This window comes from Rana temporaria, chromosome 1 (assembly GCF_905171775.1).
Source record: "Rana temporaria chromosome 1, aRanTem1.1, whole genome shotgun sequence".
Classification (NCBI taxonomy): Eukaryota; Metazoa; Chordata; class Amphibia; order Anura; family Ranidae; genus Rana; species Rana temporaria.
In genome coordinates, this window is record NC_053489.1 from 444,003,448 (window position 1) to 444,024,686 (window position 21,239).

A 21,239-nucleotide genomic window follows, 5' to 3' on the forward strand; every position below is an offset into this window, starting at 1 on the left:
AAGCTGATTCACTATTTGTTTTGTTTTCTGGGTCCAGGAAAGGGTCCAGGGCTTCTAGACGCACGATAGCCAGGTGGTTAAGGGCAGCCATCGTTCTAGCCTATTCTTCTAGGGGAGTAGAGCCTCCACAAGGTATCAAGGCTCATTCCACCAGGGCAGTAGCAACTTCCCAAGCAGAGTGTGCTGGTGCCTCCCCGGAGCAGATCTGCAAGGCTGCAACATGGTCTAGTTTCTCAACGTTTGTAAAACATTACAGACTGGACCTACTTTCAACCAAAGACCAGGCTTTTGGACGCAAAGTACTGCAAGCAGTTGTCCCACCCTAGGGTAAGGTGCTCGCTTATCCTCTCTACAGTACCTGTCCTGAAAGACGAACAGGGAAAAACGGGGTTACTTACCGGTAACATCCCTTTTCCTGGAGTCTTTCAGGACAGCACTGGTACCCACCCTCTTTGTTGTAGGGGATATTATGGAAACTCATCAGACGAGGCCGTCAGGTAAGATGTAATTTTATACTTTTATGACGTGTTCTTGTGTCTCCCCAGCTGGCCGGAGGTACTCTGGAAAAAACTGAGGAGCTGAGGGAGGATGAGGCTTAAATTCTTAATTGGAAGGCGGTGTTTCCTGTGAGGGGAGGAGCCTGTGTCTCTCTACAGTACCTGTCCTGAAAGACTCCAGGAAAAGGGATGTTACCGGTAAGTAACCCCGTTTTTTCCTTCCGTCTGCGGATTATATAAACACGGACATACGGTCCGTGTTCATGCGATTTCCCCCCCCCCCCCCATAGGGAAAAGCGGAGAAAAGACAGGGTGGTCCCTGCACGGTGTGCGGGGACCGCCCTGTCATCCCCTGGCTCAGCGGGGATCAATGGAGCAATCCCCGCTGAGCATACGGAGGTGTGTGTGAAAGGGGCCTAAAGTACCTGCGGGGGGACCCCAGAAAAAGAGTATCTGGGCTGGTCATGCAATGATGTCCCCAAACAAAATTTATATAATTTTTGTTTTCACACAAATAGTTTTCTTTTGGTGGTATTTGATCACCACTGGGTTTTTTATGTTTTGTGATATAAATGGAAAAAAGACTGATATATATATATATATATATATATATATATATATATATATATATATATATTTAAACATATACAATTATTTTATTTTTTTACCAATTTCTTCAAATAGTTTGGCCAAAATGTATTCTGATACATGTTATTTGATAAAAAAAAAAAAAAAAACAATGGGTGTGTATGCTGATTGGTTTGCACAAAAATAATAGCGTCTACAAACTATGGGAATGCGATATTGTGGCAGACAATCTCATAACTGACACTGCTCGTTTTTTGCACAGTGTGGCCCCGATCCACATCTTCTGGGGTCCCTCGGCGGCTGTCTCTGGTCTTCCTCGCAAGAACTCCACACATTCATGCGAGAGAGCTTGTGTGGAGTAGGGTTGTCCCGATACCACTTTTTTAGGACCGAGTACAAGTACCGATACTTTTTTTCAAGTACTCGCCGATACCGAATACCGATTTACTTTTTTTTTACTACCGAATACTTTTTTTTTTAAATGTCCCCCCACAAATCCAGCCATGTCCCCCCACAAATCCAGCCATGTCCCCCCACAAATCCAGCCATGTCCCCCCACAAATCCAGCCATGTCCCCCATAAATCCAGCCATGTCCCCCCCATACCTAGATGCCGCCCCCGCATGGTTAATCAGTGTGCGGGGAACATTACAGCTTTCATTTGTATAGCTGTAGTGTTCCCCGCTGCGCCGCGTATAGACACTCCCCCTTGCTCGGGATTGGACAGATCACCCGAGCAAGGGGGAGTGTCTATGCGCGGCGGGAAACACTACAGCTATTCAAATGAAAGCTGTAATGTTCCCCGCACACTGCTTAACCAGGCGGCGGCGGCATTGTTGCGGTATGCGGCGGCGGCATTCGTTGCGGCGGCGTGGAGGGGCGAGTATCGGATGAGGCATCGGGGGCATTTGCGGAAGTACAAGTACTCCTGCAAATACTCTGTATCGGTCCCGATACTGGTATCGGTATCGGGACAACCCTAGTGTGGAGTCTTTACAGGCCCGCTCCCGTGATACAGCCGACGGCCATAGCTGCCGACTGTATCACTTGGCCCCCGCCCCCCGGTGCACCGCGTCATTGGTTGTGATTGACAGCAGCGCGAGCCAATGGCTGCGCTGCTTCAATCGACCAATGAATGAGCCGTGAAGCCGGCCGAGATGCCAGCGCGTTCACAGCGCGGGACTTTCGAGGGGGTCAGGTAAGTAAAGGGGGGGGGCTGGGGAGGCCGGTATTGTCAGAAGTTTTTTCACCTTAATGCATTAACCACTTAAGGACCGCCGCCTGTAAAAAATATGTCGGTGGAATGGCATGGCTGGGCAGATGGACGTACCGGCACGTCCTGTACATCTATCCAGCCGTGGGTCGCTGGCGCACGCCCGCGACCCGGTCCGAAGCTCCGGGACCCGCGGACCCGATCGCCACTGGGGTCCCGCGATCGGTCCCTGGAACTGAAGAACGGGAGGCTTCCCCGTTCTTCACTGTGGCGGCTGCATCGAACGTGTCATCCCCTTTATAGGGAGACACAATCGATGATGTCACTCCTACAGCCACACCCCCCTACAGTTGTAAACACACACTAGGTGAAACATAACCCCTTCAGCGCCCCCTGTGGTTAACTTCCAAACTGCAACTGTCATTTCCACAATAAACAATGCATTTTAACAATAACAATGGTTTTAAAAATGTGTCAAAATTGTCAGAAGTGTCCGCCATAATGTCGCAGTCAAGAAAAAAATCGCTGATCGCCGCCATTAGTAGTAAAAAAATAAAAATTAATAAAAATGCAATAAAACTATCCCCTATTTTGTAAACGCTATAAATTTTGCGCAAACCAACCGATAAACGCTTATTGCGATAATTTTTTTGTATTTTTTTTTTTTTTTTACCAAAAACATGTAGAAGAATACGTATCGGCCTAAACTGAGGAAAAAAAAAAAATTCTATATTTTTGGGGGATATTTATTATAGCAAAAAGTAAAAATTATTGAATTTTTTTCAAAATTGTCGCTCTTATTTTTGTTTATAGCACAAAAAATAAAAACCGCAGAGGGGATCAAATACCACCAAAAGAAAGCTCTATTTGTGGGGGAAAAAAGGATGCCAATTTTGTTTGGGAGCCACGTCGCACGACCGCGCAATTGTCTGTTAAAGCGACGCATTGCTGAATCGCCAAAAGGGGCAAGGTCCTTTACCTGCATTTTGGTCCGGGGCTTAAGTGGTTAAGGTGAAAAAACTTTTACCTTTTACAACCCCTTTAAGGGCATTCGTGAAGTGGTCAAGGTCTTGTTCACATGGGGTATATCAATGAGTATCCTGTGCAAGGGCCATGCTTTACTGCATGCAACAGCTGCATGGACGTGACCGTATGCAGGGTATGCATCGATACGCCCCATGTGAATAAGACCTCCAGAGTCTATCTAAACCCCAAATAAAAAATATTAATACTGCAGCTTACTGTTGGCTAAATTGGATAAAGTTTTAGGGTTGATCATTTTGTACTTGACTTTAAACATGGGGGGGGAGGGGGGGGGGTAAAGTCAACCCTGTTCCCAGGCAGTGATTAAAAAAAAGAAAAAGTTGCTCAGCTGTTATTGTTCGACCTAAATTCATAATTCCAATTACCATGGCAATATTGCTTTGTTACATCTTCAGCGATCACAAGCCTTAGCAATGTATTTGCATGCAATAACTATGTGTTGCCATGCTTTCTGGATACTGGAAGTGGGCGTGTCATGCAGTCCCCAACCAGGAAGTTGTCATAACGCACTTTCTCTTCCCTCAATGAACAAGCACATAAGAGAGTCCTCACTAAGCATGGCCTCTGTTATCACAGAGATCTGGAATGCTGCAGGAAATGGCACTAGAGGCCAAAGTAAACATATTTATTGAAGCATAAAGTATTTTAAGTCCTCGGGAGGTACAATCTGTAGGGAAAAAAATCCAATACGACTCCCAACAAATTTCTGTCCACTCCACGATTAGGATTGGAATCCGATGCATCCCTATACCTCCAAGTTCACACGTGTAAGGCTGTTTTTTAAAAAAGCGCACCGCAACAAGTTTATCCCGGTTGATGGCCTTCTGTTGACAATGGGTCTCAAGGACCACCCTAAAATCACTTTATTATTATTATACAGGTTTTATATAGCGCCAAAAGTTTGCGCAGCGCTTAACAAAATAAAGGCAGACATTACAGTTGCATTACAATTTGGTACAAGAGGAATCAGAAGGCCCTGCTCATTATAGTTTACAATCTAAAAAGGAGGGTTAATTGATACAAAAGGTAATGGCTGTGGGGGATGAGCTGATGGAGGAAGTAAAACAGTGATGCTTAGAAGCAGGAACCACTTAAAGCGGGGGTTCACCCTATAAACCCCCAAAAAAAAAAAATGTTTTCTTCTACCATAAAATCAGGCATTGTAGCGCGAGCTACAGTATGCCTGTCCCGATTTTTTTATCCCCGTACTCACCGTGTACTCGTACATCGAAGATACCGACTCCCCTCGGGGAATGGGCGTGCCTATGGAGACGGAGGATGATTGACGGCCGGCTCTGGCGCGTCACGCTTCTCCGGAAATAGCCGAAATAGGCTTGGCTCTTCACGGCGCCTGCGCATAGCCTGTGCGCAGGCGCCGTGAAGAGCCGAGACCTACTCCGGCTGTCTTCGGAGAGAGTGACGTGCCAGGGCCGGCCGTCAATCATCCTCCCTCTCCATAGGCATGCCCATTCCCCGCGGGAGCCGAAATCTATAATGTACGAGTACACAGTGAGTACGGGGGTAAAAAAATCGGGACAGGCATACTGTAGCTCGCGCTACAATGCCTGTCTCGATGGTAAAATCGTGTCACTGAGGGTGAACCACCGCTTTAAGCCCCGGACCTTTAGGCAGCTAAATGCCCAGGCCAGGTTTTGCGATGCCCAGGCCAGGTTAACCACTAGCCGACCAGCCGCCGTTTAACGTCGGCAGGTCGGCTCTGCTGGGCGAGATCACGTATATCTACGTCATCTCACCGAGCAGCCAAGGCTCCTGACGCCGGGCACGCGCGATCACTGCCGGGCACCCGCGATCGTTGCAGAGCGAGAACCGGGAGCTGTGTGTGTAAACACATAGCTCCCGGTCCTGTCAGGGGGAGAAATGCCTGACCGTCTGTTCATACAATGTATGAACAGCGATCAGTCATTTCCCCAAGACAGTCCACCCCCCCCCCCCTTCAGTTAGAACACACTCAGGGAACATACTTAACCCCTTCCTCGCCCCCTAGTGTTAACCCCCTTCCCTGCCAGTGGCATTTTTATAGTAATCAATGCATTTTTATAGCACTGATCGCTAAAAAAATGCCAATGGTCCCAAAAATGTGTCCGAAGTGCCCGTCATAATGTCGCAGTACCGAAAAAAATTGCTGATCGCCGCCATTACTAGTAAAAAAAAAAATATTAATAAAAATGCCATAAAACTATCCCCTATTTTGTAAACGCTATAACTTTTGCGCAAACCAATCAATAAACGCTTATTGCGATATTTTTCGTAAAAAAAAAAAAAATGTAGAAGAATACGTATCAGCCTAAACTGAGGGAATTTTTTTTTTTTATTATATATATATATATATATATATATATATTTTTTTTTTTTTTTTTTGGGGGGAATATTTATTACAGCAAAAAGTAAAATATTTTTTTTTTTCAAAATTGTCGCTCTATTTTTGTTTATAGCGCAAAAACTAAAAACCGCAGAGGTGATCATATGCCACCAAAAGAAAGCTCTATTTGTGGGAAAAAAAGATCGGAAATTTTGTTTGGGAGCCACGTCGCACGACTGCGCAATTGTCAGTTAAATCAACGCAGTGCCGAATCGCAAAAAGTGGCCTGGTCTTTGACTAGCAATATGGTCTGGGGCTGAAGTGGTTAAAACAGACCCAGAGTTCAGATTTATTTATTTTTCTATTTGTTGGTTAAAAACATGCTGGCATATTTGTCTGAGATCAGTGTACACAAAGACAGCCCTAACAGAAGGACACTGCTCTCTCTGTTTGGTAATGCTAACCACTTGAGTCCCATCTACTTGCACATGCAGAATGCTGTCACTGAAGTTAAGGCAGTATATACCCTGTGTAACTTTGAAAGGGAAACCGTCACGCTAAAGAACAAAGACTCACTTATCCACCACGTGGAAATAGCCCATTGAGCCGGAACTTGGGGCAGCATGCATGATGCTATTATCAGGGTTGTGATGATGTCATGTTGTCATCAGGACGGCTCCTGAGGCTGTAGAATGATTTGAATGCATAATGCTGGCCATACATTTTTTGATCAGTCAGAATGAACGGATTCCCCCATCCACACAATCAAGGTAGATGGTGGAATCCTCCTTACTGCGTCATTGTTTTCTCACACCCCCGCCGTCAAAATACACGAATCTGCACTGGTTGAGGCAAAATCTTCCAGCAGTCCTGTTTGAGAGGAGCCAATCCTTAGACTGACTGCTCTTGAACGGGAGCGACCATAAATAGATTGAAATTTGTCCTGTCCCTGCTGAACCAGTCAAACTTTTGATCCATCTATGGCCAGCTATAGTTATTTCTTTATCGTACATCATGGGACACAGAGCAGCCATAATAATTACTATCTGGGTTAGAAGCTACTTATAGGTGAATGGACACTGGCAGATCAATGAAACAGGAAGTCCTCCCCTATACACCCCCCTCCCATACAGAAAATACCTAATTTTATTTTGCCAGTGTAAGGTGGTGGTCACTGATGAGCTACATGTGCTCTTGTAGGTCTGGAGTGGTTCTACTAAGAATCGGGGACTTCAATTGGATCCATTCGAAAAAGCTGTCAGCCAAAATGGATGATACTGGAGCCTTGTTGGAGAGAAGAATCTTTGAGGTTTGCCTGTAATGCAGCCTTACGGCGCTGGACCTTGTGTTGCAAAAATACGAAGGAAACTTTGTTTCCTTCCTTCCTCCAAAAATGTTCTTTTAATTAAAATCGATCACAAAATAAACATGCCACAGCCAAAAAATTGGAATAAAAGCGAACGTTTCGCACTGTAGCTTCAGTGCTTAGTCATAGCTAGTACGGCTGTCCAAGTTTCCTTTGTATTTTTGCATCACTATTGCATTGCCGGCACCCATGGCAATGGTTCCAGTGAGGAGGTTCTTTGAAGACTACTGAGCGTTTTTTTTTTCTCTCGCTGGACCTTGTGTAATGGAATCCTGTGCAGTGTTTGTTCTCAATAAGGGACTTTCCAGCACGATACTATACAGGTCCAGGGGAGTGGACCCAAGATTAACAGGGACTGAGATCTTGAAGGTCTTTTATGACAGAGCTCACCTTGATGGGTGAAAGTTGGACTCCTGTTATGAATCGGAGCCCGGCGGCGGGAGCAGTTAGTTTGCATTTACTTGAATTGTTGTCGCAGGTCAGGAATCCTGGTTTGTGCTGCCAAAAGAGCCCAGGAAGAGTAGGCGGCACCTAATTTAACTATTTCTCATTGGATCCACCAGTTAATCTTTTAAGCCTATGACTTGAAAGGGAAAGATCCACACCCTTTCTGGTGAGAGCGATCGCCACCATGTATGTGGGGGCATCTTTGGCTTTCCGCCACCAGGCATTGGTGGCTCAGGTTTTCAAGAATGCTACATGGTCTTGGGTTCATACATTCACAGGGTTTTAACAGATGGATATCAAAGCCACAGAGGATACTGCCTTGGCCACAGTATGTTATAGGGGCAGAATGGGTCCTTTTCAGGTGGCAGTTTCTGTGATTCTGTCTCCCTCCTCTCTAGGCCAGGGATGTACAATAAAGAAAATGTGATTTTTTTCCTACATCTTTCCTGTAATATCCTTTTCTTGGAGTACATCACAGGACACGGAGTTCCATCCCTTCTTTTCTGAGATATTCATTTCTTGCTACAAAACTGAGGTACTGCCTGTATAAGAGGGGTTATATAGGGGAGGACTTTCTGTTTGATTGATCTGCCAGTGTCCATTCACCTATAGGGGGTGCATAACCCAGATAGCAATTATTATGGCTGCTCTGTGTCCTGTGATGTACTCCCAAGAAAATAATTTTACGGGTAAGATGTAGGAACAACATTATTTTTTGTTTATTTTAAAGGTAATCCTTTATATTTCTATAGCTCCCATATGTTAGGTATGTTATTAAAAGGAACACTACATGACATACTTGACATGATTATAATTCTGCAAACCTGCCCAGAAGTTTAAAGCGGCATTGTGCATTTTCAGACATCTGAGCCATGTGTGAAATAAGTTATGTGGTATTTGTTGTTAGGATTCAGCATTGCAAAGATTATCATTTTCCCCTAATCGTCTTTCAGGACAGCCACCTGAGAGACCTTGGCTCCTCCCCTCTGTAGGAAACACTGCGTCAGCCTTCTATAAATTTCCTCCTCCCCTGCTGGCACTCAGCAGGGGAGTGCGGTGGGGAGAAGTGCACATACCGCAGCAGCGTGTGTGGCGGCAGAAGGAGATTCAAACAGACAGCCACACCGGGTATTGGGACCGCATGGAGCCGACGGCGGGTGACGTCATGTCTGGCAAACGGGGGCGCGCACTTCTGGGTTCACAGCTTCCGGTTCCGGCCGCAAATTACGACAACGGAGCCACACTCAGAGATTCATGGAGGAAAGCTATATATAGCGATTGTATTAGCAAACTAGTACAGGAACATACTACAGAACAGAGTGAGCTAGCATCATCTGTTAAAGAATTATCCAACACCTTTGAATCCTTTAAAACCTTCTTTGAAGGTTTTCAGATCCCGCAGCTTCAGTCGGCTTCTCCTCCAGTGCAAGCAGCGGTTAAAGTAACGGAAGTTATACCTTCCACCAGTGCGGGCCCTTCAGTAACTCCTAGAGAGGAGGCAGAAGAGGAACCTGACAGCGCAGTGTCTGGCTCCCAAGAGTCAGAGGGGGAGGCTCAGAAAAGTGATTCCAGGAGGCCATCCCGATACAAACTCTCGTTGGAGGATATCGATCACCTCTTGGGAGCCATCTATACCACACTGGGTATACAAACAGAGAAAAAGACTCTATCCCTACATGATCTGATGTATGAGGGATTAGGAGAACAGGAAAAGAAGAATTTTCCAGTTCATGAGGTGTTAATGGAGGCAATTAAAAAAAGAATAGCAGGAACCGGAAAGAAAACCATTATTTTCTAACGCTTTAAAAAGACGGTTTCCATTTTCAGATGACCTATCCTCAATATGGAACAAAACTACAAAGCTAGATGCCGCCTTCTCACAAGTATCAAGGCACACGGATCTAGCATTTGAGGATATGGGCATTTTATCTGAAGCAATGGATAAAATAATGAACTCTTTGTTAAAGAAATCATGGGACTCCACACGGCTAAACCAGATCCAGCCACACATTGAGGAAGGGACTGCGAAGGAGCAAATCCTATCCTCCTTTCCCACACTGCTACGAGGCATAGCCTATATCGCAGATGCCTCAGTTCAACTGGTACGGATGGCAGCCAGGTCATCCGCACTAACCAACTCCACAAGAAGGGCCCTATGGTTAAAGACATGGCAGGGGGACTGCGCATCGAAAACCAAATTATGTGGCATCCCATTTACAGGGGACTTGCTATTTGGGCCAGGGTTGGAAAAGGTGCTAGATTGTACAGCGGATAAAAAGAAAGCATTTCCGCTGAAACGCAAAGCGCCCTGGAGTCAGCCACATCAGAACAAAAGGAAGCAAAAAAGTACTACTTGGGTCCCAAAAGGTCCCGGTTATACAACACCCAAGGCAGACAACCAAAAAAGACCTTGGGTCCTGAAGGGGAAAGGCAAAGGGGAGCGATTTTTGTCCTCCTGAACAAACCTACGACAAGAAATGACAAATTGGTCACAGTAGGAGGAAGACTGGGGGCCTTCCTCCCGCAATGGGAAAGAATAACCTCCAATCCATTTTATTTTGAGAACAATAAGGGACGGATATCACCTGGAGTTCTCAAAAACACCCCCAAACAGATTGTACTTAACCAAGCTTCCAAAAAACAAAGGAAAAGCCGAAGGGTTAATGAGAGCCATAGAGGATCTCAGGAAACAGGAAGTAATCATAGAGGTGCCAAAGGAAGAAAGAGGACAAGGTTATTACTCCCACATATTCGGAGTGCAAAAACCCACGGGAAAGGTCAGACCAATCCTAAACCTCAAACCCTTGAATGTGTCCATAACCTACAAAAATTCAGGATGGACTCGATATATTCAGTCAAGGCCTTACTTCCCCCAAACTGTTTTCTAGTTTCCCTAGACTTGAAGGACGCATACCTACACGTCCCAATACACAGGGATTATCAAACATTTCTAAGGTTGGCAATAAAAACAAAACCATGCACCTACAATTCCGAGCCTTACCCTCCGGCCCTTCCTCTTCCCCCAGAATCTTTACAAAAATTCTGGCGGAAGCCCTGGCACCCTTGCGAGTCCAAGGCATATCAATCATCGCCTATTTAGACGATCTGCTCCTATTTGCAGAATCTCCAGAAAGGTTTCAAAAGAACTTCAAGATCACGCAGACGTTTCTAAAAGATTTAGGTTGGCTAATAAACATAGAAAAATCCAACCTACAACCCACTCAGCGGATAACATACTTGGGATATGTAATAGATTCGGTCCAACAAAAAATATTTCTACCCAAGGAGAAAATAGAAAAAATCCAAAAAGAAGTAAGTGCAATCCAGGCAAACTTACCATGCACCATCAGAAAGGTAATGTCAACACTGGGATTACTAACGTCCGCAATCCCAGCAGAACAATGGGCAGCCCTACATTTTCGGCCACTACAAATGTTCCTATTAAAGATATGGGATCACAAGCAGGAGTCCTTGGACATCCAGGTTCTAATACCAGCAAAGGTGAAAAGAACCCTATGGTGGTGGAGGACAGTGGAAAATGTAACCCAAGGACGGCTGTGGTCACGTCCCATTTCCCAGACCCTTACCACAGACACAAGTGGCGTAGGATGGGGAGCGTATCTAGGCTCCCAGATTACACAAGGGATGTGGGAAAAGGAAGAAAGGATGAGATCATCCAACTGGAAGGAATTGAAAGCAGTAGGGCTTGCACTTCAATCCTTCCAGAAGGAGTTAAAAGGACATCACTTGCAGATCAGGTCCGACAACGCATCAGTCATTGCCTACATAAACAGGGAGGAACAAGAAGTGGAACCCTGTGGGCACTAGCAGAGAAAATCCTGAAATCAGCAGTCCACCTAAATGGGAATTTAAACAGAGTGGCAGATTTTCTCCAGCAGGAAGCAAGTGAAAGAAGGCGACTGGGCGTTAAACCAAGAGGTGTTCAAACAAATTACGCAAAAATGGGGAACACCTCAGATGGACTTATTTGCCTCAAGAGAAAACAAAAAAGTCGGAGCGTTCTTTTCTCTGAAAAGAGAGGACGGAGCGATAGGGGTGGATGCTTTGGCACAGAGGTGGACATTCAAGATGTGTTTATGCCTTTCCTCCACTGGTTCTGATACCAGCGGTAATAAGAAAGCTCTGCATAGAGAACACAACTTTGATTCTCATAGCACCTCACTGGCCCAGGAGACTGTGGTTCTCTATGCTGAAAGAACTCGCTATAGAGCCCACCTGGTTACTGCCAGTCCGGGAAGATCTACTCTCCCAGGGCCCAATATACTGCCCCCAAGTAAAAAGGTGGAACTTGGCCGCCTGGTATCTAAGGAGCAGCTGCTGAAAGCAAAGGAAAGCAAAGCCACTTAATAGCGACTCTGCTAAAAAGCAGGAAAGTGGAGACACGCAGTATCTATCAGAAAGTGTGGAAGTGCTTTAACAACTGGTGCACAGAAAACACCTTCAACACACAGAGCTCAGTGGCAGACTTAGAATTTCTACAGAATGGTGTAGAGAAAGGACTAAGCCTTAGTACCCTAAAGAGTCAAGTGTCAACACTTTCGTTTTTTCAGGAAAAGAGGTTAGCATCCGATCCATGGATAATCAGACTCGTCAGATCCCTGAGCAGACAAAAACACACACAGAGTGCAGTCTTTCCAAAGTGGGACCTGTCACTAGTGCTGCAAACTTTGACAGTAGACCCCTTTGAACCACTAGAAAATTGCAACTTAGACGCTGACGCTAAAAGCAGTCTTTCTGGTAGCAATTACCATAGCCAAGAGGGTCTGTGAGATAGAGGCCTTATCAACCAGACCCCCCCTTTTGTCAGATGCGGACCGCATCATTTTTAAAATGGATCCGGGATTCCTGCCGAAAGTAGTCTTGAGATTCCATAGGGAACAAGAAGTTGTGTTACTTTCATTTTGTCCGAACCCTTTCTAAAGAACAAGAAGTAAAGTTTCATAATTTAGATGTCAGGAGATGCGTCTTGCATTATTTAGAAGTAACAAAAACACTGAGGAAGACGGATTCCTTATTTATTTTACATTCTGGAGCTAGGAAAGGGCATAGAGCCACTAGACGCACCATAGCCAGATGGCTAAGGGAAGCCATTGAACAGGCTTACAAGTTAGGAGGCACACAGATCCCAGAGGGTATCAGAGCGCACTCCACAAGATCAATGGCAGCCTCACAGGCAGAAAGAGCTGGAGCAACGCCGGAACAAATTTGTAAAGCGGCAACATGGTCCAGCTTTGCCACCTTCGTAAGACACTATAGGGTGGATCTTTGGTCAGCTAAAGATCAGACCTTTGGACGCAAGGTCTTACAAGCTGTGGTCCCGCCCTAAGGGTAAGTGCTCGGTTATCCTCTCAGGTGGCTGTCCTGAAAGACGATTAGGGGAAAAAAGTTACCTACTGGTAACGTTCTTTCCGGGAGTCTTTCAGGACAGCCAGGTACCCACCCAAAAGTATGTTGAAAAAGCATAACATTTCCTTGCAGGAAATGTGATATTGTTTATTATGTTGTATCATATATTCTTGTGTCTCCCCAGCGACTGGAGGTGCTCTTAAAGAACTGAGGACCAGCAGGGGAGGAGGAAATTTATAGAAGGCTGGCGCGGTGTTTCCTACAGAGGGGAGGAGCAAAGGTCTCTCAGGTGGCTGTCCTGAAAGCCCCTGGGAAAGAACGTTACCAGAAAGTTTTTTCCATGTGAGAGATGGTGCTAGCTTTAAGTTATTCTAAAGATAATTATAGAACTTGTTTAGCCACTTTACCCCCCAATGTAAAATCGGCATTTCTTTTTGTTAGTAAATTACTTAAACCCCCAAGTCGTATATATATATTTTTGAAAGCCGGGACCCCTGTGAATACAATGGTGGTTGTTGCAACTTTTATGTCTCGGGATATTTGCTTAGCCATTTTTACAAAGATAAAGTTGTGGAGAAGTTTAAAGGGGTTGTAAAGGTAAAAAAAATGTTTTCCTAAATAGCTTCCTTTACCTTGGTGCAGTCCTCCTTCACTTGCCTCATCCTTCGATTTTGCTTTTAAATGTCTTTATTTCTTCTGAGAGATCCTCACTTCCTGTTCTTCTGTCTGTAACTACACACAGTAATGCAAGGCTTTCTCCCTGGTGTGGAGTGTCGTGCTCGACCCCTCCCCTGGAATACAGGGGAGTCAGGACGCTCTCTACGTTGCAGATAAAGGAGCTGTGTGTTAGTTAGAAAGCCAAAAGAGGTCCCGTTTGCTGTGTCCCCCATATGGCTTATCAGAAACAGCAAACATGTAGAAGAAGGTGCTCTGGTCAGATGAGACCAAATTGAACTTTTTGGCCTAAAAGCAAAACGCATACGTGTGGTGGAAAACTAACCCTGAACACACCATCCCCATCGCAGAATCATGTTGAGGGGATGCTTTTCTTCAGCATGGACAGGGAAGCTGGTCAGAGTTGATTGGAAGATGGATGGAGCCAAATACAGGGCAATCTTAGAAGAAAACCTGTTCGAGTCTGTAAAAGACTTGAGAGTGGGGGGGGGGGGGGGGGGAGGTTCACCTTCCAGCAGGACAACAACCCTAAACATACAGCCAGAGCTACAATGGAATGGTTTAGATCAAAGCATATTCATATGTTTGAATGGCAGAGTCAAAGTCCAGACCTAAATCCAATTGAGAATCTGTGGCAAGACTTGAACACTCTCCATTCAGTCTGACAGAGCTTGAGTTATTTTTCAAAGAATGTCACTCTCTCTAGATGTGCAAAGCTGGTAGAGACATCCCCAAAAAGACTTGCAGCTGTAATTGCAGCGAAAGGTGGTTCTCTAAAGTTTTGAATGGGGGGGGAATACAAATGCACCCCACACTTCTCACATTTTTTTGTAAAAAAAAATGAGAACCATTTATCATTTTCCTTCCACTTCACAATTGTGTGCCACTTTGTGTTGGTGACTGGAGAATGCATTAAGGTAAAAAAAAAATCTTCAGCCTTTAGAACCACTTTAATGTTAACTAAATGTGTTTAACCCAGCAAAATTATCTTTTATAACAGAATCCGTAAATTTGGATGAATATTCATTGCTCTTTGTAGCCATAGAGAGACAATTCTAAGGCCCCGTACACACGAGAGGATCCATCCGCTGGAATTGATCCGCGGACCGGCTCCAGCGGATAGATCCCCTGGTGTGTACAATCCAGCGGATCTGTTTCCGCGGATTTTTATCCCCTGGGATGGATTTCAAGCAGATAAAAATTTGAAGACATGCTTTCAAATCTATCCGCTTGAATCCATCCCAACGGATTGATCCGCTGGTCTGTACAGACTCACCGGATCAATCCGTCCGAATGGATCCCCCGCATGCGTCGTAATGATTCGACGCATGCGTGGAATTCCTTTTATGACAGCGTCGCGCACGTCGCCGCGTCATCATCGCGGCGACATGTCATTGCGAGGGGATTTCGGCGCGGATTTCGATCCGATGGTGAGTACACTCCATCGGATCAAAATCCGTGGAAATCCTCGAGAGGATTTATCCGCGGATAAATCCTCTCGTGTGTACTAGGCCTCACATTCATCCTGAAATGGGTCATATACGTTTTGTCTTTGCAGAGCACTGAAACGTGTCTGTATGACTCATTTTAGATATTTTCTGTAGCCTCCTAACGGTTCCTATGCAGTTGTTTTGATTGTACTATGCCAGAGGTTTGATGCTCCCTTACTTATTTCCCCAACAATTTATTTATGAGAATGCAGATGTGGATTTACATCAGTCAGTTGGAATCTGTATGACTGTTCTAAATATAATTGCTGTCTGTTATCCAGAATCTTCCGCTTCATTAAAGAGCTCACTTTGCTCAACGAAACCAGTGTTTTCCTCTTGTTTTGAATGTTGTAAGAATGTATTGTAGAAACAGGAAGTCCCTTCTATTTTTTTTTTTTTATATAAAGAATATAGAACAGTGCAGCATCATGTGTTTCAAAAAAAAAAAAATCTCTAATGCTGCCCATGCACTTCTTCTTCTTCCTTCTTTTTTTTTTTTTTTTTGTTCAGTCCGAAGGCTAATTTAAAAAAACAAACACTAACTAGGTGAGGTGGATGGATGAATCTCCCCTCCCCCGTCAGAACATTGCATTTGAACAGTAGCACCCACTGCTATCAGAATACACTAATCGGCAGTTACAGTGAGGGGAAAAAGAGTATTTGATCGCCTGCTGATTTTGTACATTTGCCCACTGACAAAGAGCTGATCAGTCTATAATTTTAATGGTAGGTTTATTTTAACAGTGAGAGACAGAATAACAATAAAATATCCAGAAAAACGCATTTCAAAAAGTTATGAATTGATTTTAATTTTAATGAGTGAAATACGTATTTGATCCCCTTTCAATCGGCGATATTTCTGGCTCCCAGGTGTCTTCTATACAGGTAAAGAGCTGAGATTAGGAGCACTCTCTTAAAGGAAGTGCTCCTAATCATAGCTTGTTACTTGTATAAGAGACACCTGTCCACAGAAGCAATCAATCAGATTCCCATCTCTTCACCATGGCCAAGACCAAAGAGTTGTACAAGGATCTCCGCGACAAGATTGTAGACCTACACAAGAAACATTTAATGACTTGGAGATGATCTACAAAGAACAGTAGGACAAAATCCCTCCTTAGATGTGTGCGAACCTGGTGGCCAACTACAAGAAACATCTTACCTCTGATTTCCAACAAGGGTTTTTCCACCAAGTCATGTTTTGCGAAGGGGTCAAATACTTATTTCACTCATTTAAAATGCAAATCAATTTATAACTTTTTGAAATGCGTCTTTTGGGGACCTTTTTTGTTCTGTCTCTCTCTATTAACAGAAAGCTACCATTAAAATTATAGACTGATCATTTTCTTTTTCATTGGGCAAATGTACAAAATCATCAGGGGATCAAATACTTTTTTTTTTCCCCCCTCTCTGTATATGTAAGTTCACCTTTGGGAACATGTTACATGTTAAGCCCGTATTTGGGGTGGAACGTGTTCCCACTGCAGCCATTACCCCTCAATCCACCGCCTGTAGTGACAGTGAGTTGGGGATCTTCTCCCCAATCTGGCTGCCAATCAAACCTGGCCCTGTCATTTATTCACAGATTTCTGTGAATGGGAGAACTACAAGTAACAAGATACTTTTCAGCTGATAGTTTTCATTGTACTACCGGGGTGCTGTTGAGCTCTCCAGGTAGTTCATTGATGCTTACTGTCAGTGTGTATCTGCCTGGATGTACGAGCAGACGGCTTACACTTGACAGTCTGCAAAAACAGTGCATTGCACCCGTGATCTGCTGATCTCAGATGCAATGCTTTAGAAGCTCCTGGATTTTTTTTTCTCTATCTCTGCAACACCGCTCTCTCAGTGGACAGCATGCCGTCCAATTAAGGGTGCAGTACACATACTCTAGTGACGTCACTGGCAGCTTCACATGTGAATGCCTATAGTTCGACTTTAATGGTAACTCCAGGAGTCTTTCAGAACAGCAGTATCCCACCCTCATGATGGTGCTCTGTTATTTGGTTTAGCAGAGAGACTTTTTTTTTTGCATGATGTGTTTCCTGTTGGAGGCGGTGCCTAAATCACATATGCTGTCCTGGGAGACACTTGGAAGTATAGTTGCCTGTAAGTGTTGTGTTTTTTTTTTTTTTTTTTTTATCAAAAAGGTTTTTATTGAACTTAAAGCGGGGGTTCACCCTATCAACGCAAAAAAAAATATTTTTTTTTCTTTTACCATAAAATCAGGCATTGTAGCGCGAGCTACAGTATGCCTGTCCCGATTTTTTTACCCCCGTACTCACCGTGTACTCGTACATCGAAGATACCGGGGAATGGGCGTGCCTATGGAGACGGAGGATGATTGACGGCCGGCTCTGGCGCGTCACGCTTCTCCGGAAATAGCCGAAATAGGCTTGGCTCTTCACGGCGCCTGCGCATAGCCTGTGCGCAGGCGCCGTGAAGAGCCGAGACCTACTCCGGCTGTCTTCGGGGAGAGTGACGTGCCAGGGCCGGCCGTCAATCATCCTCCCTCTCCATAGGCACGCCCATTCCCCGCGGGAGCCGAAATCTACAATGTACGATTACAAGGTGAGTCCGGGGTTAAAAAAATTGGGACAGGCATACTGTAGCTCGCGCTACAATGCCTGTCTCGATGGTAAAATCAAGTCAGTGAGGGTGAACTACCGCTTTATGGCAAATCACAACAGTTTCCGTTGTACAAAAACTTGCAGAGGTTTCACTCCGCTGACAAATAGGATATGATCAGCTAGGCGTAACACCACAATATTGCAATTCTAAATTCAGCATACATGTATAGATTAGTGTTATGGACATTGCAGAATTCTGGACAACACTAGCTCCCTGGGGCTCAAACCGGCCATTGGGACCAAATTCGTTCAAACCTGCCCGGGCTTCCCCTGTGTTGGGGTGTGTATGTGTGTGTGTGTATATGTGTATATATGTATATATGTATGTATGTGTATATATATATATATATATATATATATATATATATATATATATATATATATATATATATATTATACCATGTGTGCTATCCATGAGGGCGGTGGTAGGAGGTAAGATTGATTTCCATCCCATCAATATAAGCTTTCTGGCCCGAAGTAAGACTCTAGAGACTGCGATCCTGGTTAATTCCTCAGGAATCACATCCTCCAGGACCCCCAGCAAGCAACACAGAGGGTCTACAGGGATTGTCGTTTGAAACCCTTTAAGTGTACCCACTACCTCTCAACAATATGTATAGTTGGGACACCTTCTGCACTACATTCAAAGAGCATATGGTTACAGATTGCATGGCTTCCTCCCACTGATCCCCCGTCAGTTGACCAAGATCCCTCTCCCGCAAGGACTCCGCCTTACAGGGAAATGCTTGCAGGTGTTGTTAGTTTAATGGGAGATTTCTGTATTTCTTTGAAAATTTTCATTTGAACATTTGAAAAAATGAAAAACTGGTCGGTAGCGAAAGCGTTAAAATAGATCTGCGTGCTATAAACTGCCAGCGAGACTTTTATCTTTACATGTGTGAGCCTTATGTTCACGAATAGGCTTGTGATCCAAATAGCCCTGTAAGGCATATGTGTAGTTGTTAACTTTTTAATGCTTGTCAGTTTTTTTTCATTTCCCAGAAATCTCATTCTATAGATTTTGGTTATTTGCAGAAAGTTTATCCTACATATTTATAATTTATTTTTATTTTTTTCTGATGCATCACAATTGTTGAAATTATTGTAATTGGGTATTTATTTATCTTGTGTCTTGTTTAGTTGCCGAAGCAACAACAGGAAGAGCTTGGTGGTGGGGTCCCCATCGCCAACATTGTCGCGCCCACTCTCTCCACTATCGGTACCTACAGGTGAGTGTCCTTTTTCTCTGATATAAACAGTGAAATTACGCATAGTAACCTGTAATCAATCTACTCGACCCAAAATATACCACGGATCACCAAAGAAATATGATAGACATACCGTACTCCTCTTCTAGGCTTGGAATTTGAGAATAGTAATCCGGTTAGCACAGTGCATATCCCCTTCTTCTTTTTTTTTTTTTTTTTTATCTATCATTCATCCTCTTTTAGTCAAATTCTTTAAGCGCATTGAACAAGAATTATTAGGAATTACATGAGCCATGATTCTGCAGTTATATATATATATATATATATAACATTATGAGGGTACATAAATATGGCAACAAATGAAACCACAACAGATTCAACGGAAATCTGGCTCATAGAAATGTAGTAATGAAACCATCAACAGCATATTCACATTGAGTATTCGGCATCCGGTCTCTAGGGAATAGATAGGCTGCATGATCAATGATGTCCCTAATCTCCAGGGAATGGATAGGGTGCATTGTTTCTGATGTCAATGGATAGCTTGCATTGTCAGTGATGTTGCGAATGGACTGTCTGCATGGTAATGAATAGGCTACATAGTCACTGGTGACTCTGCTCACTAAAGAATTGATATCAACAGGATCTTGTAAATGGGTACGCTGTATCCACAACAGTATCGCTAGTCTAGAGTAAATAACATTCCCAGTGATGTTACTGGTGAATTTATATGCTACTTTCTAAATGATGTAGCTGGTCCTTGGTGAATGAGCAGGCTGCACTTTTACCCTACCCTAGTGATCATACCTGGAACTAATGCATTGACTATTCTTTGTCTTTACTAAGGTAAGCCATAGATGATGCGATTTATTTATATTTTTATTTTTTTTTCTTTCATGCAAAATTGATTGATACCCCCATTAACCCAGTGTTGATGGGGAGAATCCCTCCCGTAGTTCTATTGCGTTATACCGGTAGGGAACACAATGATCACAGCCGCCGGCAGTAATCGCATGCAAAAAAAAAAGTCAACAGGCTGGTTCATTTTGGATCGATAGATGCAAAAATATAAATCAGTCGCCTTAACGGGGACCATCCGAATTTCAATCCATGTTTGGCTACTGTGGTTGAGGGGAAGTCGATCTACTGATTGACTCTTTTAAGCACCCTGGTGGAAAATGTCCACACGATCAGCAATGCAGGCTATAGACGGCAGTACTGATCAGTGTATTCTAACAGTGGGGATCTCTACCTGCTGTCCGAGTACAAAAACACAGGGAGGAGGTTTCCCCAATCCAACTCGAATGAGTGGATGGGAGTATTGGGTCTGGTGTGTGTGTTGTGTGTGGGTTTTTTTTTTAGGCACTTCTTTTGTTCTGCCAGTGAGTTCATCTCTGGGCATTATTGGAGCTTGTAAGAAATGTCTAAGCAAAAAAAAAAAAAAAAAGACGTGAGTTGGGGGTAACAGCTTGGTATTGGACAATAAGCATAAAAACTATGATTTGGCCACACCGTGTACAAATATTTACTTCAATCAAAGAATTTCAATCTTATTGCAGTGAAACCACCCTCTTCTATTTTATATTAAAACAAGTTGCATGGATATGCAACACATACCGGTATATATTGTATAGGAATAATATCATGAAAGTACCACAAACTATTCCTGACTGATGTAATCCCTGACAACTTTTTTCACAGTTGGATTCACTTCTTCAGGGTTAGGCTTCTGCAAAAGTATCAGAAATTGCTCAATGGTCTAGTAGTCCATCTGGAAGTAAATATACAATTTTATAAATATATACAAATACACCAAACCACACAGCCGTACCAACCATACATATTACAGTAATAAAACACACATTGCTTAAAAGTATATCCAATAAAGCAGTTCAAAGGATTCCAGAAGCTGACAACCCCTCTCTGCCGCTATCGTAGGCATGATGTACAAAACAGAGGGATGAAAGAAAGCAAATGCAGCAAACACCTGCAGCGCAAATCCCCACAAACATGAGCGGCGCAGCTGTGGGAGAGGTCAGATGTAAGAATAAAGTCAGGCAGAACTTGACAAGGGGAATGAGGGAATCAACCACAGGCATGGTAGCATACCGTTGTGGACCTCTTGGCCTCCAGGTACAACTACAAACTGGGCAGGTTTGTTTCTAGTTGCAGAAAACCTCTGGTGACAGTGGTGGGATGCTGTGGTGGCTTTGGGGATCAGTACAACCTGATCTATGCCTTTCCGCCCCTAAAATGAATTCCTTGTTTCAAGATGGAGAGCAGTCTGGTGATAATCATAGGTCTGAATTTGCCCATTTGGATGTGGTGCTGTTTCCTAATCAGCCTCCTGATGGATGCTCCATGGGGTTGTTCAGATCTACTGAATATCCTATCC

At 44.0% G+C, this 21,239-nt stretch overlaps 1 protein-coding gene across 3 annotated transcripts in view; it reads left to right on the forward strand.

Annotated features, from left to right (window-relative positions):
* MAST3 (microtubule associated serine/threonine kinase 3) overlaps positions 1-21,239 on the forward strand; it is a 251,058-nt gene that overhangs the window by 124,729 nt on the left and 105,090 nt on the right. For all 3 annotated transcript variants that reach the window (XM_040326886.1, XM_040326891.1, XM_040326895.1), the window contains one exon: positions 18,777-18,865. In XM_040326886.1, the coding sequence (XP_040182820.1) occupies positions 18,777-18,865 (89 nt within the window). The remainder of the gene's footprint in view (positions 1-18,776; positions 18,866-21,239) is intronic.